At 42.0% G+C, this 15,890-nt stretch overlaps 4 protein-coding genes across 6 annotated transcripts; all 4 read left to right on the top strand.

The window, feature by feature from the left end:
• The first annotated feature begins 1,911 nt into the window (after positions 1–1,911).
• LOC141838622 (putative metal-nicotianamine transporter YSL12) lies at positions 1,912–12,604 on the top strand. Of its 3 annotated transcripts, none has more exons than XM_074726152.1 (6): positions 1,912–2,314; positions 10,610–10,773; positions 10,849–10,946; positions 11,016–11,150; positions 11,221–11,410; positions 11,501–12,604. In XM_074726152.1, the coding sequence occupies exons 1-6, from the start codon at positions 1,912–1,914 to the stop codon at positions 12,602–12,604; spliced, it is 2,094 nt and encodes a 697-aa protein (XP_074582253.1). The 3 variants fall into 3 exon arrangements, with proteins under 3 accessions (XP_074582253.1, XP_074582251.1, XP_074582252.1); XM_074726151.1 differs by lacking the exon at positions 1,912–2,314 and adding an exon at positions 9,065–9,467; XM_074726150.1 differs by having other exon boundaries at positions 10,610–10,946.
• LOC141839459 (uncharacterized) lies at positions 4,586–5,739 on the top strand. Its single transcript, XM_074727204.1, has 2 exons — positions 4,586–5,023; positions 5,238–5,739. The coding sequence occupies exons 1-2, from the start codon at positions 4,680–4,682 to the stop codon at positions 5,737–5,739; spliced, it is 846 nt and encodes a 281-aa protein (XP_074583305.1). The 5' UTR covers positions 4,586–4,679.
• LOC141839449 (UDP-glycosyltransferase 82A1-like) lies at positions 6,312–7,782 on the top strand. The gene is made up of 2 exons (XM_074727192.1): positions 6,312–6,777; positions 6,869–7,782. Exons 1-2 carry the CDS (start codon positions 6,312–6,314, stop codon positions 7,780–7,782), a joined length of 1,380 nt encoding a protein of 459 aa, XP_074583293.1.
• A 586-nt stretch (positions 12,605–13,190) lies between the features above and the next one.
• On the top strand, positions 13,191–14,024 carry LOC141840287 (uncharacterized). The gene has a single exon (XM_074728227.1). The coding sequence runs from the start codon at positions 13,256–13,258 to the stop codon at positions 13,820–13,822; it is 567 nt and encodes a 188-aa protein (XP_074584328.1). The 5' UTR covers positions 13,191–13,255; the 3' UTR covers positions 13,823–14,024.
• Positions 14,025–15,890: the final 1,866 nt, after the last annotated feature.

The following is a 15,890-nucleotide window of genomic DNA, read 5'->3' as shown; positions in this document are numbered from 1 at the left end:
GGTGCGCCTTTTTATTGTAACGACCCGGCCCCTCGGCCCCTTGGGCGGCCCATGGTACCTCAATTATTCGACGAGTGCCGTGTGGTGATTTTTGCCTCCCCCAGGATTCGAACTCTAGACCTCCAGGATAAGTACTAGAGTTAAAATATTTATTGAGAAGCATCATTAGGGCATCACTAATAAGTCAGCGTTCTAAATAATTTAATTTTTAATATGTCACACCAATCTCGTGGCTACACCACATTAAAACCCTGCCACAAGAACAGAAATTAAGGGATACCATTGGAGGAAACAGTAATAACCAAAATTTCCATTTAAAACATAAAAAACAAAGTTAAATTCATATAAATTTAAATTCTCTTATCATTAAAATCAAGTAATTATTGGTTTCTTGGAGTTATTTTAAGCATGAAATTATATATTGATTACTTGGACCGCTTTAATAACAGTCTAATTTAGGGCTAGATATATATACCCTTTCCATGAGGAATTTCTTTGGTATGAAATGATGGCGTACCTTCTTTTGAAGGCATTCTTTATCTTGATTTCTAAATTTGGTATTTACGTTGAGCATCGGAAAGGAAATTTTAATTCACACTGTCTGTCATGTTCTATTTATTTGGCATTATGAACAGCTAATACTATGCCAAAATAGCATCATGCATTAAATACAATGTTCAAAATCACCAAATTTTATATTATTATTATTATTATTTTGTTAATATAATAAAATAATTTTTTATTTTTTATATTATTATTTTTATTGTAGGGTTTAATTGGGTTGACCGAGGAATCCTGATTTTGACCAATCCTCTCGCTGTGGAAGTGGCCTGTCTCGAAGATTCACCGTGATCAAGCGCAGTCTTTCGCCAGCTACTCATTCTGTTTGGATGGGATGAAGGAAGGTTCATTAACGGAAGGGGAAGGAAGGGGAAGGAAGGGAAAAGAAGGAAAAGAGAAGGTATTTATATTTTTCTTGTTTGGGAGGAAGGGAAGGTTCATTAACATAACATGTGTTACCTTGTTTAGGAGGAAAGGGAAGGAAACGAAGGTTAAATATATAAAATTACAAAAATATCCTTACTTGTTAAAATAGATCTACAATAATTTAGAAATAATTATTCGTTAGGTATTTTATTTTATCTAATGCCTTATAACTATTCGTTCAATGAGTTTGTCATCGAAATTATAAACTAAATATATAAAATTATAAAAATATCTTTATTTTTTAAAATAAATCTATATGTGAAAAAAATATATATAGCTGATAAAATTAACAAAAATTAATATTTACAAATTAAATAGATAAAAAATTTAAAAAATAATAAGTAGATATATAAAAAATATATGAAATACAGAATTTGTACATTTTGGTACGATAAAAGATAAATCAATATTTTTTTATATATTTTTATAAAAATTTACTGATGTAAAAATTTGCGACGAAGGTCAACATTGAGGAGTGCGAGTGATGAGATCCTATGATGACTACGTTATGTGACGAGGAGCAACGGTGCAAAAATCTAATAGATAAGTTATTTTAATAATTAATATTTTAATATAAGGATAAAATTGAAATAAATATGTTTTAGCATTTCCTTCCCCTTCTTTACACCCAAATCGGAGTGTAAGGAATTATGCCTATTTATGGTCATGCAAGGGAAAAGTTTACCCTTCCTTCCCCTTCTCTTCCCTTCTCTCACTTCTTTACAAACAAGGTTACAAATTCCCTTCCCCTTATTTACCCTTCCTTCCCCTTCCCTCACCTCCTCCCAAACAAGCCCCATTCCGCGCATCACTCCCGTGATTCTTCCTTGCTCCCTCATTCTCCATAAATAGTCTCTGCATCCGCCGCTTACTCTCCAGTCTGTGAAGGGTTGTCATTCCTTTCTTTTCTCCTTCACGCGCGCCATGGCTTCAGAGGAGGTCGAGATGCAGAGTGTGGGCAAGGAAGAGAAGCTGCGGCGGAGGAGGAAGGACAAGGAGGGGGAAGCGGAGCAAGAGGAGGAGGTGTCGGTGGAGCGGGCGTTCGAGGGGCAGCGTGTGCCGCCGTGGCGCGAGCAGCTCACGTTCCGCGCGCTGGTGGTGAGTTTCTTACTCTCCGTGATGTTTAGCGTCATCGTGATGAAGCTGAACCTGACGACGGGGATCATCCCCTCGCTCAACGTCGCCGCCGGCCTCCTCGGGTTCTTCTTCGTCAAGATGTGGACGAAGGCGCTCGAGCAGACCGGGCTGCTTCGGACTCCCTTCACGCGGCAGGAGAACACGGTCATCCAGACCTGCGTCGTCGCCGCCTACGGCCTCGCTTTCAGCGGTACGCAATTCCGAAACCTAAAAATCGTTGCTTTTGCCCTCTTTTCGCTTATTCACGTCCGATTTCGAGTACGTTGTTCACTTTTTTAAGCAGAAGTGACTGTGTTCGGCTTCTTAATACATCTATGAGTTTGTTTCAGTGTAGATCATCTTAGGACGTTGTCTATCCAAATACTCCAAGGATTGGAATTATAAACCTTGGATGGCGATTAAGTCCCCAAAAATTTCTGATTTCTTCTCGTTTTTGATCTTGATGGGCTTGAAAAGTAGGATTTTGAATCGTCTTTTATGTCATCCTTTGAAGGAAATTTTGAATTGTTTAGCCTTTAAGTGCTCTCTCTAAGAAGATGCTCTTGAAATTGGAACGGTGTTCAGATTCTCCGTTAAGAAGTGGAACTTTAGCTTTCTTGTAACTGATGTCTTTGAAATAAAGACATAATTTTGAATGCCACTTTTCCATCTGCCAGGAACTTTCTATACTAACAACATGGTTAGTCAGTCGGTGTTATGGGCATCCATAAAATTTCGGAGGATCGAGGAATCATGTGCATTTTGTAGTTTTTAAATTCTTATAAGATATTGAAATTTAATCATCTAAATCAGATAAAGATTGTCCTTTTTGTCGTTCACTTTGTTTATTCTTTTGTTTTTTTTTCTTAGACTTCGATTTGTTGATCAGATAGCCGATTTCTTAGACTTCATGCTTTATTTTCCTTTTTTTTCTCTTTGTCACATGACGCAACGAGTAACATGGGAACTCTTTTAAGTTAATTGACAAGGTTTTTAGACCAATGAATTCTTTAATGAAGCAGACAGCGAAGATTTCGATATTTTGAAGTGGTGGTCACAGAAGGCTTCAGGTTTTCCCGTTTTCTCAGTAATTGCAAAAGAAATCTTAGCATGTCCAGTGTCAACTATTGCTGTGGAGCAGACATTCAGTGCCGGTGGCAACATATTAGACGAACGACAATCAACTATGTCTCCCGACTCATTGGAAGCCCAAGCACTACTCGACGATTGGACCAGAGCCGAGAAGAGAATCCAAGGAGTGCAACTTTCAGAAGACGAAACCAAATAATTTGATACGGAAGGAACAAATACGACGGGAGGAACGAGAGTAAATGGAAGTGAGTGAATGAGTGATGTAAAAGGGTAAAAATGTAAAAGAACTACGTGGGATTTGATTCCCCTATACCTTAAGGGGATACGTAGGCAACTTAATAAGTGCAAGTCCTTTTTTCAATAAATTTTAAATTTAATTTTTAATTTTTAATTTTTTTAATATAATAATCTCGAACCGTCGCGAACCGTGGCGAACCGTGAACCGGCGGTTCCGAACCGTGAACCGTAACCGTCTTGGGCGGTTAAGGTTAAGGGTCGACCTGCCATGAACCGTCGAACCGGCGGTTTCGAACCGTCGAACCGTCGGTTCCGAACCGTCGAACCGTGGTCGGGACTAAATATATGGCAAGATCGGAGTTTTCCATGGACATAGCAAAAAAATAATAATTTGTCTCCCCAGTGCTTCAACTGAAATAGTGAAAGAAGTCCTCGGGGCAATTGTGCAACGGGAGGACATCCGGGTTGTAACCTAGGGATCCGCGGTTCGATCCCCAGCTACGGCGTATTTACAGGAATTTTCCTCCAAATGGGGAACGCAATCAAAGGATGCTGGGCATCTGGATTGACCACCGTATGCGCTTCCCGATTTACCCTAGTGGTCGGTGGGAAATTTCCGTGGGACCGGACCGACCACCTCCAGAGATGTTGGCTACTGAGATTATCATTTTTTTTTTAAATAGTGAAAGAAAAAGAAGTATATACTAACTGGAAGCAAGCAAACGTTTCTGGATAAATTTGAAAAAGAAAATTCAGATTAGTTTAGCCTTTTCATCTTCTTTGCTTGTTTGGTCTATACAACCAAAGCAGTTCATGTTCAGAGCACTTCGTCCATCACATCACTGTTGTCAGTCAAATCGTCAATATGAAGCTTCCTGAGAAAAAATTTCTGCATCAGGGAAAATGTTTATTGTTAGTTGATTAGATATGATGAGGTAGGTAGCATACTTTCGATTCCTTGGTCAACCAATCAAACAAGAAGCCTGGATGAAAATGTATGGTAGCATTGACTTTTTACTTACACTGGATGAGGTAGATTCCCTTGGTCAACCGGGCTTCCCCAATAACCGATCTCCAATGGCATCTCTAATCCGCAAAGCCATCTATCCTGAGCATCGCCACACCCAGATTTCAGTGTAATAATTGTTTTTCGTTTTCGTTGACTTCGACAAAAACTTAAAGACGTCGAGCTTTATTATCAAGAACCGATTCCCCACCTTTTGTTCTTCCCCTTCTCGAGAAATATTATGAAGCCGGAGAAGCAGAGGACTCGAGGAGCCCCGCGAAGTAAGAGACTCTCCTTGTCGAGGCTCTTCTGCTTCAACGCCTCTCAGGTCAACGACTCCGACGGGCCGACGCCCACCCCAGACCGCGAGACGTCGTGGTGGTCCGCCTGTTTCATGGTCGGGGAGAAGAGGAAGAAGGAGAAGGAGAAGGTTGTTCCGGTTCACTCTCCAGCCAAATCCACGGCCAGGTCCAGGCCGGCTCGAGCCGTCGAGGAGAGCCGGTCTAAGAAGTCTGCGGCCAAGGTAAGCGTCTCTCGCGCTCTCTCTCTCTCTCTCTCTCTCTCTCTCTCTTCTTACATCCGTCGGTTCGCGCACACGCACGAATCATGAAGCAGTCGCCACTGTCGGAATATTCATATATTCCACAGCGGATGGAATATCTAATAGTGCGTGTGTTTTACTAATTATCGATATGCTTAACTTAAATTTTTTACTAAAACTGTTTTTATGTGAACACAATTCTTAACTCATTTTATAAGTTAATATGAAGTTACATTCTATTATCACGTTTCTATAGAGTCGAGGCATCGAGGATAATAACAACGATGACAAATCCGAAGCGCCATCGTCGAGTAGGGAAGCTTCAAAGTTCAATGAGGATCTTAACAATGGGCAACAAAATCTCTTGCAAACTAAAACAGGAGATTACATTAGCATAGCACAAACTTCATTTGTTCAAAGTTGGTATCCAATTCAAATTAGGCCCGAGGGCAATGAGTCAAGGCCGTATAAGATTGCGAGTAGTCAGTCTCGGAAGCTTGGATCATCTACTGGAGTCAGAATCATGATGATAACTTTGGCTATTATGGTATTCGTAGGTCGCGGAACTGCCATAATTTGCTTTTGTTCATGTTTATATATATCGCATCTAATGAGAGCCTCGCAACTAAATGATGAAGAAAAAATTACACCGAAAAAAATTGATATAGATTCAGCTGAATATAAAAAGAAAATAATATTGGAAGGTTTTCTCGAGAGAAATGGTGGAAGGTCATTAAATGTTGTTCGTTCTAAAAGATGAAATGTTTTTATTTTATTTGTGAAAGTTATTTGTAAATGTTTTTTTAATGGACTGAAATATTTAAGTTTTGAATAAACATTTTTATTAATTAATTTAAAATTAGCAAACGTACAAAAAAAAAATGATAATCCCAGTAGCCACATCTCTAGGGGTGGTCGGCCCAGTCCCACGGAAGTTTCCTACCGACTACCAGGGTAAATCGGAAAGCGCAAACGGCGGCCAATCCAAATGCCCAACATCCTTTGATTGCGTTTCCCATTTGGAGGAAAATTCCTGCAAATACGCTGTAACTGGGGATCGAACCGCGGATCCCTGAAGTTACAAGTCGGATATCCTACAGTTGCACGATTGCCCCGGGAACGTACAAGATTAGCGCAAAGGAGGAGAGAATGGAGATTAAAGGTGAATAAATAAAATTAGTGATGAAAGAGAAAGAAGACAATATTAAATAAAAGTCACGGCAGCTTTGTGGCATTAAATAGCAGGAATATTTCGTACAGCATTAATGGCTATTTTCGACTATAAATGAATGAAAAAGTTGAAAAGAAAGGGACGAACTTTACTTTGTTGCCATGGCGAGGTCGCGATTCATTCTCGTTCCCTTCCCGGCTCAGGGCCATGTCACTGCTATGCTGCGCCTCGGCCGCCTTCTCAATGCGAGTGGCTTCGACGTCACGATGGCCACGCCCGACTTCATCCACCGCCGCCTCGCCGGCAGCGCAGACGCCGGCGTTGTTCGCCACGCGTGCCTTCCGAGCGGGCTGCCAGAGGCGGACCACACGGCGGACGACTCCGCCGCCATCGTCCGGGCTATGGAGTGCCACGTGCCTCCGCACCTCGAGCGCCTGTTGCTGGCGGACGGCGGTGGCGCGGTGGCGTGCGTGGTGGTGGACCTGGTGGCGTCGTGGGCGATTCCGGTGGCGAAGCGGTGCGGGGTGCCGGTGGTCGCGGGGTTCTGGCCAGGGATGCTCGCCTCTTACCGGGTCATTTCAGCCATCCCCGAGCTCATTCGCAGAGGTTTCATCTCCGACCAAGACGGTAATGATTAACACAGAATTAAATAAATCTTTAAATTTCAATCGTAAAGAATTCCAGAATCTCAAAAAATTCTCAATTCTCCCCTCAAAAGGTAGTTTTCTGCGCCATCAATCTCAGAGCAAACGAGAGTTAGAAGCAGAGGTGCTAAAAATATTGGCAGTCGAAGCAAAGCTGAGCCCAGAAGAGCTGCCATGGCTGGTGGGTGACTCTGCCGTTCAGAATCTACGATTCAAATTCTGGCTTCAAGTAGTTGATCGCGCCAAATCTCTCCAATTCCTCTTAGTCAACACCTTCCCCGGCGAAGCCGGCGATGGCGGCCGCCTTCTCTCGCCGGAGCACAGATCCCCGCTGGCTCTGCCCATTGGCCCACTAACGGCCCACGAGACGATCCCCAGGCCCAACCTGTGGGAGGAAGACGAGAGCTGCCTTGTCTGGCTCAAGAACCAACCGCCCGGCTCCGTCGTGTACGTCTCCTTCGGCAGCTGGGTGGCACCGCTCCCGCCGGCGACCATCTCGGAGTTCGCGCTGGGCCTGGAGGCGGCAGGCTCTCCGTTCCTGTGGGCGCTGCGGGACGACGCGCGGTGGCGGGCTGGGCTGCCAGCGGGCTTCGCCGGTCGAAGTGGCAGGCGGGTGGTGGACTGGACCCCGCAGGAGGCGGTGCTGGCGAGCCCGGCGGTGGGATGCTTCCTGACGCACTGCGGGTGGCTGTCGGTGCTGGAGGCGGCGCTCCACCGGAAGCGGATGCTGTGCTACCCCATCGCCGGCGACCATTTCGTGAACGCCGCCCAAATTGCGGGGGTGTGGGGCGCCGGAGTCAGATTGGAGGAAGGATGCGGATGCGGCGACGTGGCGGAGGGAATCCGGCGGGTGATGGGAGGGAAGGAAGGGGAGAAAGTGCAAAAGGGAGTGGAAGAGTTGAGGAGGAGAGTGGTGGAGGAGAAAGGCAGCGCCGAGGCCATGGCCAATCTCCAATCTTTTATCGACGCTAGCAAATTAAACCAATAAAAGAGATTGCAACGTTCCCCGCGAGGCACATGAATCTGAATATTATTATTATTATTATTTAATAAGTTAGATATTCAATTTTTTAAATTTATTAATTTTAAAAATTATGATAATTTTTAATCGATTATCAAAATAAATTGAGAAATTTGAAGCTCATCGTTCTATTATTTTTTCATCTGAAAAAATTAATAATACATGATTAACTAATGTTGACCAAGTTATACAAGTTCATATTAGAGATAAATAAATTAAAAAAATAATATTAAACTATTTGAATAGGTACCTCAATTATTCGAAGAGGTGTGGTGACTTGAAGAGATGGTCGGATTATTAGGGCATCTCTAATAAGTCAGAGTTCTAAATATTTTTTTATAATTTTTAATATGCTATATTAAATATATTAAAATATTTATCTTTAAAATTAATCATATAAAATCAAAACATTTTAAAAAAATTGAGAAGTGCTTAATTTATGTCACACCAATCTCGTGGCTACACCACATTAAAACCCTGCCACAAGAACAGAAATTAAGGGATACCATTGGAGGAAACAGTAATAACCAAAAAATTTCCATTTAAAACATAAAAAACAAAGTTAAATTCATATAAATTTAAATTCTCTTATCATTAAAATCAGTAATTATTGGTTTCTAGGAGTTATTTTAAGCATGAAATTATATATTAATTACTTGGACCGCTTTAATAACAGTCTAATTTAGGGCTAGATATATATACCTAATACCTTTTCCATGAGGAATTACTTTGGTATGAAATGATGGCGTACCTTCTTTTGAAGGCATTCTTTATCTTGATTTCTAAATTTGGTATTTACGTTGAGCATCGGAAAGGAAATTTTAATTCACACTGTCTGTCATGTTCTATTTATTTGGCATTATGAACAGCTAATACTATGCCAAAATAGCATCATGCATTAAATACAATGTTCAAAATCACCAAATTTTATATTATTATTATTATTATTTTAATATAATAAAATAATATTTTTTATTTTTATATTATTATTATTTTTATTGTAGGGTTTTATTTGGGTTGACCGAGGAATCCTGATTTTGACCAAATCCTCTCGCTGTGGAAGTTGGAAGTGGCCTGTCTCGAAGATTCACCGTAATCAAGCGCATTCTTTCGCCAGCTACTGATTCCGTGCATCACTCCCGTGATTCTTCCTTGCTCTCTCATTCTCCATAAATAGTCTCTGCATCCGCCGCTTACTCTCCAGTCTCTGTAGGGTTGTCTTTCCTTTCTTTTCTCCTTCACGCGCGCCATGGCTTCAGAGGAGGTCGAGATGCAGAGCGTGGGCAAGGAAGAGAAGCTGCGGCGGAGGAGGAAGGAGAAGGAGGGGGAAGCGGAGCAAGAGGAGGAGGTGTCGGTGGAGCGGGCGTTCGAGGGGCAGCGTGTGCCGCCGTGGCGCGAGCAGCTCACGTTCCGCGCGCTGGTGGTGAGTTTCTTACTCTCCGTGATGTTTAGCGTCATCGTGATGAAGCTGAACCTGACGACGGGGATCATCCCCTCGCTCAACGTCGCCGCCGGCCTCCTCGGGTTCTTCTTCGTCAAGATGTGGACGAAGGCGCTCGAGCAGACCGGGCTGCTTCGGACTCCCTTCACGCGGCAGGAGAACACGGTCATCCAGACCTGCGTCGTCGCCGCCTACGGCCTCGCTTTCAGCGGTACGCGATTCCGAAACCTAAAAATCGTTGCTTTTGCCCTCTTTTTGGTTATTCACGTCCGATTTCGAGTACGTGGTTTACTCTTTAATGCAGAAGTGACTGTATTCGGCTTCTTAATACATCTCTGAGTTTGTTTCAGTGTAGATCATCTTAGGACGTTGTCTATCCAAATACTCCAAGGATTGGACTTATAAACCTTGGATGGCGATTAAGTCCCCAAAAATTTCTGATTTCTTCTCGTTTTTGATCTTGATGGGCTCGAAAAGTAGGATTTTGAATCGTCTTTTATGTCATCCTTTGAAGGAAATTTTGCATTGTTTAGCCTTTGAGTGCTCTCTCTAAGAAGATGCTCTTGAAATTGGAACGGTGTTTCAGATTCTCCGTTAAGAAGTGGAACTTTAGCTTTCTTGTAACTGATGTCTTTGAAATAAAGACATAATTTTGAATGCCACTTTTCCATCTGCCAGGAACTTTCTATCCAAACAACATGGTTGGTCAGTCGGTGTTGTGGGCATTCATAAAATTTCGGAGGATCGAGGGATCATGTGCATTTTGTAGTTTTTTAAATTCTTATCAGATATTGAAATTTAATCATCTAAAACAGATAAAGATTGTCCTTTTTGTTGTTCGCTTTGTTTATTCTTTTGTTTTTTTTCTTAGACTTCGATTTGTTGATCAGATAGCCGATTTCTTAGACTTCATGCTTTATTTTCCTTTTTTTTTTCTCTGTCACATGACGCAACGAGTAACATGGGAACTCTTTTAAGTTAGTTGACAAGGTTTTTAGACCAATAAATTCTTTGAAAATAGTTATCTCCACAAAAATATTTCAAGACCCATCCTTGAGAACCTTGGCTGGTATCTGTTGAACAAACCAATAGTTAACTATCAACTTCTAAGCCTTTATTAAGGTGGATTGTTGGTTCTCCGATGGCAAATGTTCAGACTACAGCTAATATACTTCTGTCTTTGTGGACATCACACTTAAAAGTTGATTTACATTTTGAAGAAATCTGGGCGTGATGCATGAGATAGCTCTTGCTCTTGCATGAAGAAAACCGTGATGTTGGCTTCTACTGCATTTGAAGTATATAATCGAGCAATTTTATTGTCACACCAAGTCTTATTTTTTTCATGGACAGGTGGTTTTGGAAGTTATCTTTTTGGTATGAGCTCAAAAATTGCTGCTCAAGCAACCGAAGCAAATGATCCTCAGAACATAAAGGACCCAAGTTTAGGATGGATGATTGGATTTATGTTCGTTGTTAGCTTTCTTGGTTTGTTCTCTCTCACGCCACTCAGAAAGGTTAGTTCGATTCGCAAGCTCTCGAACCTTGAACTTGGCCATGGCTGCCATAATGCTTACTCAAACTTGTTTCAGATAATGATCATCGACTACAAGCTGATCTATCCGAGTGGTACTGCTACTGCCTATCTCATCAATGGCTTCCATACATTGAACGGGGAAAAGCTGGCCAAGTAAAAAAAATCTTTGAACAACATTCTCTTCATGTAATAATTTCCATGAAACTTTGATTTTCCTTTTAGGAAGCAAGTATGGATGCTCGGCAAGTGCTTCATCGGTAGCTTCTTCTGGGGATTCTTCCAATGGTTTTACACTGCAAGTGATGGTTGTGGCTTTGTATCATTCCCTACCCTCGGTCTCAAGGCCTTTGATCACAGGTAGCCTGATTGTCTACGTTTAAAAAATATATATATGAATGAATTTGTGGCCTAACTTTTTCTTGTGCAGGTTCTACTTCGACTTTTCTGCTACTTATGTGGGCGTTGGAATGATTTGCCCGTATCTGGTGAACGTATCTGTCCTTCTAGGAGGCATCCTTTCATGGGGAATCATGTGGCCTCTTATCAATAACCAAAAAGGTCATTGGTATCCTGCTGATACACCAGACAGTAGCCTTCACGGTTTGAATGGCTACAAGGTAACCAGCCTCTGAAATGCCACAAACTGTTTGTTTTCAGTACTCTTCTCTACTCTTTTACTCACTCTGATCTATCTACGTATCGTGCAGGTCTTCATAGGCATCGCCATGATTCTCGGTGACGGTCTTTATAATTTCGTCAAGGTCCTACATCGAACCATCAGTACCTTCGTCTCCGCCATGCGCAAAGGTCCCAGCACTCTTCCCGTCACGGACGATGATAGCCCTCCACCTGCTCTTGCCTCTTACGATGACGAAAAGCGAACTGAGGTCTTCCTCAAAGATCAAATTCCTCAATGGGTAGCGTATGCGGGCTATGTGGCTGTTGCCATAATCTCTATCATTGTTCTTCCTCACATCTTCCCTCCACTCAAGTGGTACTTCATCTTCGTTGCTTATATATTCGCCCCAGTTTTGGCATTCTGCAACGCCTACGGCTGCGGCCTTACGGACTGGTCCTTGGCTTCCACCTACGGCAAGCTTGCTATCTTTGTCATCGGAGCTTGGGCTGGCTCTCAAGGTGGCGTTCTCGCTGGCCTAGCAGCTTGCGGTGTTATGATGAGCATCGTCTCGACTGCCTCAGATCTTATGCAGGACTTCAAGACTGGTTACCTAACTCTGGCTTCTCCCCGGTCTATGTTTGTGAGCCAGATCATTGGGACCGCCATGGGCTGCGTCATTGCTCCGAGTGTTTTCTGGCTTTTCTTCAAGGCCTTCAAAGACATTGGCACGGAAGGCAGCCAGTACCCTGCGCCTTATGCCATCATCTACCGGAACATGGCGATACTCGGCGTCGACGGCTTTGGTTCACTTCCAAAGCACTGCCTCACGCTCTGCTACGTCTTCTTTGCCCTCGCGATCGTCATCAACTTGATAAGGGACCTCGTCGGCCCGAGGATCGCACGGTTTATACCGATCCCAATGGCAATGGCCATTCCTTTCTACATCGGATCCTACTTCGCCATCGACATGTTCATCGGAAGCGTCATACTGTTCGTCTGGGAAAAGATCAACAAGCCAAAGGCAGATTCCTTTGCTCCGGCAGTGGCATCTGGTATTATATGCGGCGACGGAATATGGACTCTGCCACAGGCTGTGCTTGCGCTTGCACAAGTGAAGCCGCCAATCTGCATGAAGTTTCTTTCGAGGAAGATGAACGCTCAGGTCGACGACTTCATTTCGACATTGTCTTAAATCTCGCTAATAGATTGCAGTAAATTCAACGGAGTCATCCTGACTGCGATGGTCATATAACGCCATATTGGTGTTCTTTGTTCTTGATCTTTAGCTTCGCTCCTTGTCTCAGCAGTGATATTCATATTTACTAGTGTCAAATCCTGAAAATAAAATACAAGTGATATATAAATATTATCTCAGTTCTATTCTGCAGGTGGATCTAGCCCCACGACCATCTGTGAGGAGGTAAATCAAGAAAGTGCAGTTGATCATGACGCATGAGGGTATTGCGCGAACCCTCTGCTGCATCGTAACCAACTCACCTATCTCCCGGGGGCAATATTATCTCAGTTCTAGCAATTTGGCAAAATTGCTTTGAATGAAGTCGAATATTAAATTGTGCGATTCCTTTAATTGCAGGTAAAAATATCTCAAAATTATTTAGAATTACTCTTAAGGATTTATTTTCACTAAATTATATATTTTTAACTATATGTTTTTTCTCAAGAAAATAACCTGGCCCGTTTAGCACGGTCGCCGGCCCAATTTAATCTTCTAGAAAACACACGGCAAAAGTCCACCATAAAAGTCAGAAAGCCAACCATCGCAAAATAGAAGTCTTTTGCTCTTCCACGCCGGTGGTCGTTCTCTCCATTCCTCCGATCCGCGATGGCTTCTTGCTTCTTTTCCAGCGGTTCCACTCCTCTCCTCCTCGCTCTGATCAGCCTCCTGGCAGCCTCCGCGGCAGCACGCCCCGGCGTTTCCTTCCACCCTTGCAACACTCTCTTCATCACCTACACGATCTCTACCACCGACGCCGCCATCCCGGGCACCCCTCGCGTCTCCGGATCCATATCCGTTTACCGAATGATCACCTCCTCCCGCACCGCCGACGTCGATCCTCGCCCTTCGATGATCCCGCGGACGGGGTTCCTCCTTCCTCACCGCGAGGTCGCCCCTGCTAGGCCCGCGGCCTTCGGGTTCAGTTCCATCCAAGAGCGGGCCAAGGACATCCTCGTGGTCTTCGTCGGGCTCCTCTTTGGGGTCGGCTGCGGCGCGCTCACCGCCGCCACCATGTACCTGGCCTGGTCACTCATCGCCCATCGCAACGAGATCTACGACTCTGACGCGTACAGCGATGAGGAGGATGTGGATGAAAACCCCAAGAAAGGGGGTTACGTCAAGATCCCGGCTACCGATTCAATCTCCGTCAAGGAAGGGTATGCGGGAAATTAGGGTTTGCACTATATGAATGTAGGTGGGGGGTCACTATATATTATGATGCGTGCATTTATTTGTATACCAGGTATGCCTGTTGCGACTTGTTAATGTGGTCTAATATTGTCTCTGGAGTTAACTTCAAATGTTTGTTAATGCCGTGTATACTCCCTATGTTATTTGTTTCTGATGCTGCTACATAATTCCATGATTCATGAAACTGATAATCCTATTACCATGGAAAGCAGTTAGCATATTTATGGTAACACTATTATGGTTGCCCTTCTTAAGATCACCATTCAATTGCTTAATATACTATGTCCTTGCAAGGTCAAATAGTTGGGAGAGAATTAGGTCAATGTGAACTCGGGAATTGACATCAACATGTAATTTAGAACACACCTGTGGTCAAAGGGCAAAAAAAAAAAAAGGACACACTAATTTTGGATTTTGGAACCAGTCATTTTGTTGGTGCTTGTTCACATCTTGTTTGAAAAACATTACTTATGTTGATTTGGAGAATCCATATGTCCAGCAATGGATTGAGGGCTATTGTTATCTTATTTGAGATTAACCATGCCACGTATTTAAGTTTCAAGAATTCATATGTATGGTAATGGACTAGGTCACCATTGTGTTTTTCAGGATTTCTAACTATACTGTTACTATTTACAGAAATAGACGAAAGCTCACCTTTGTCTCTTTGAGATTATTTTACTAGCAGTTTGGTAGTGTGGTTTGTTGCTTCAATGCTAGTTAAACCAACAGTGAATCAATCTTTGTAGAATCTCTAAGTTTAGCTGAGAATTCTACTTTTGCTTGATCCTTGTTGCAATAATTTATTTTTTCAGATCAGTGAAGCAATCTGATATCAACTTATTCGTTTTAAATTAGTTTTGACACCCTATATGTGGGTATTGTGCTGGAATAGTGTATGTTTGGCAAATTGCAGTTGCATAATCGTTTCTGGATTTTATAATCAAACTGGAATAATTATGATCTGCTATAACTATACTGAGCCATGGAAATTCTAGAAAATAGGCAGAAAATTCTTTAACATGGTCATAAAGATAGTGTATCTTAATGACTGAAGACGAAAGCACTAAGGCATGATTCCCTTATCAGATTTAAAATCATAAAACTAAGCAGAGATTGACTGTAGTTTCTGTAGCTTGATTTATCATGATGGAGAATCGAGAAGAAATTGGAGCAATGGTTCACATGGATTCATCCTTACATGTGAAACTGATGATGATTATCCAAATATAATATTTCACTTAAAAATAAATCAGTGCAATAAATAAATCAATTTACGGTCTATAAAACTCATGTATATATTTATATATTTTCTACTTTGTTTACAGAACATTTTGCTTAAGTATCAATGAGATCAAGTTAGTAAAAGTTCTAGGCATATACCCTCCATTTGTTTTTCTAATAATTCAAGCAATAGTAAAGTTCTCTTTCACATTTTAATTTGTTGTGACACATGATGGATCAACCAAATCAAATTGATTAATGATATATATATTTTAAAAATAAACTGTGATATGTCTATCACAGTTTAAATCGCTGAGCATGTGGGTTAGCATATACGCTTGAACTAAAGATCGATATGTGTTTATTGTTATTTGTAGCTTTAGCAGTTGGGCACTGGTATGGAATTCTAATTGAGGTATTGGGTTTGGTCTATGAGCACTCCATGGCTTTGTAATTTGTGAGAATAGGCAGTGTCCTATCTACGCTCTACTTGAATTATGAACCCTAATTTACTTTAGATGTTTGATGCCTTGTATGGTTTAATGATTCTTAACATTGGATTATTTTAGGGGCTTGTTTGTCCTCAATGTTAGTCAGCTAAATATACTGGAATTTTTTAAAATTTGTTTAATTACTCTGTTGATAATACACTATTCTTCTATGGGCTTCATATTCTGACCTATAAATGTTTGTGTTCGTATGTTAACTTGGACTATAAACTTGTGACTGAGTTCCTCATCAGGTTTGTATGAGGATAAATTGGAATCTACCTTGAGAAAACATCTTAAGAGGGAATATTTTTCTTCTAGTTTGCAATTATTTCTAA

The sequence above is a fragment of the Curcuma longa genome, chromosome 11 (assembly GCF_044706935.1).
Source record: "Curcuma longa cultivar G26 ecotype Majalengka, Jawa Barat chromosome 11, ITB_CL_G26_1.1, whole genome shotgun sequence".
Classification (NCBI taxonomy): Eukaryota; Viridiplantae; Streptophyta; class Magnoliopsida; order Zingiberales; family Zingiberaceae; genus Curcuma; species Curcuma longa.
Note: the sequence above shows the minus strand (reverse complement) of the source record. Positions and strands in the feature narration are given on the sequence as shown.

Bases quoted from the DNA above. Each gene is read 5' to 3' on its own strand.
- LOC141838622 (XM_074726150.1), top strand. From the start codon at position 1,912: ATGGCTTCAGAGGAGGTCGAGATGCAGAGTGTGGGCAAGGAAGAGAAG. The intron at 2,315-10,609 runs GTACGCAATTCC...TTTCATGGACAG, and splicing joins CTACGGCCTCGCTTTCAGCG to GTGGTTTTGGAAGTTATCTT. The intron at 10,947-11,015 runs GTAAAAAAAATC...TTTTCCTTTTAG, and splicing joins AACGGGGAAAAGCTGGCCAA to GAAGCAAGTATGGATGCTCG.
- LOC141839459 (XM_074727204.1), top strand. From the start codon at position 4,680: ATGAAGCCGGAGAAGCAGAGGACTCGAGGAGCCCCGCGAAGTAAGAGA. The intron at 5,024-5,237 runs GTTCGCGCACAC...GTTTCTATAGAG, and splicing joins CTCTCTTCTTACATCCGTCG to TCGAGGCATCGAGGATAATA.
- LOC141839449 (XM_074727192.1), top strand. From the start codon at position 6,312: ATGGCGAGGTCGCGATTCATTCTCGTTCCCTTCCCGGCTCAGGGCCAT. The intron at 6,778-6,868 runs GTAATGATTAAC...TCCCCTCAAAAG, and splicing joins TTTCATCTCCGACCAAGACG to GTAGTTTTCTGCGCCATCAA.
- LOC141840287 (XM_074728227.1), top strand. From the start codon at position 13,256: ATGGCTTCTTGCTTCTTTTCCAGCGGTTCCACTCCTCTCCTCCTCGCT.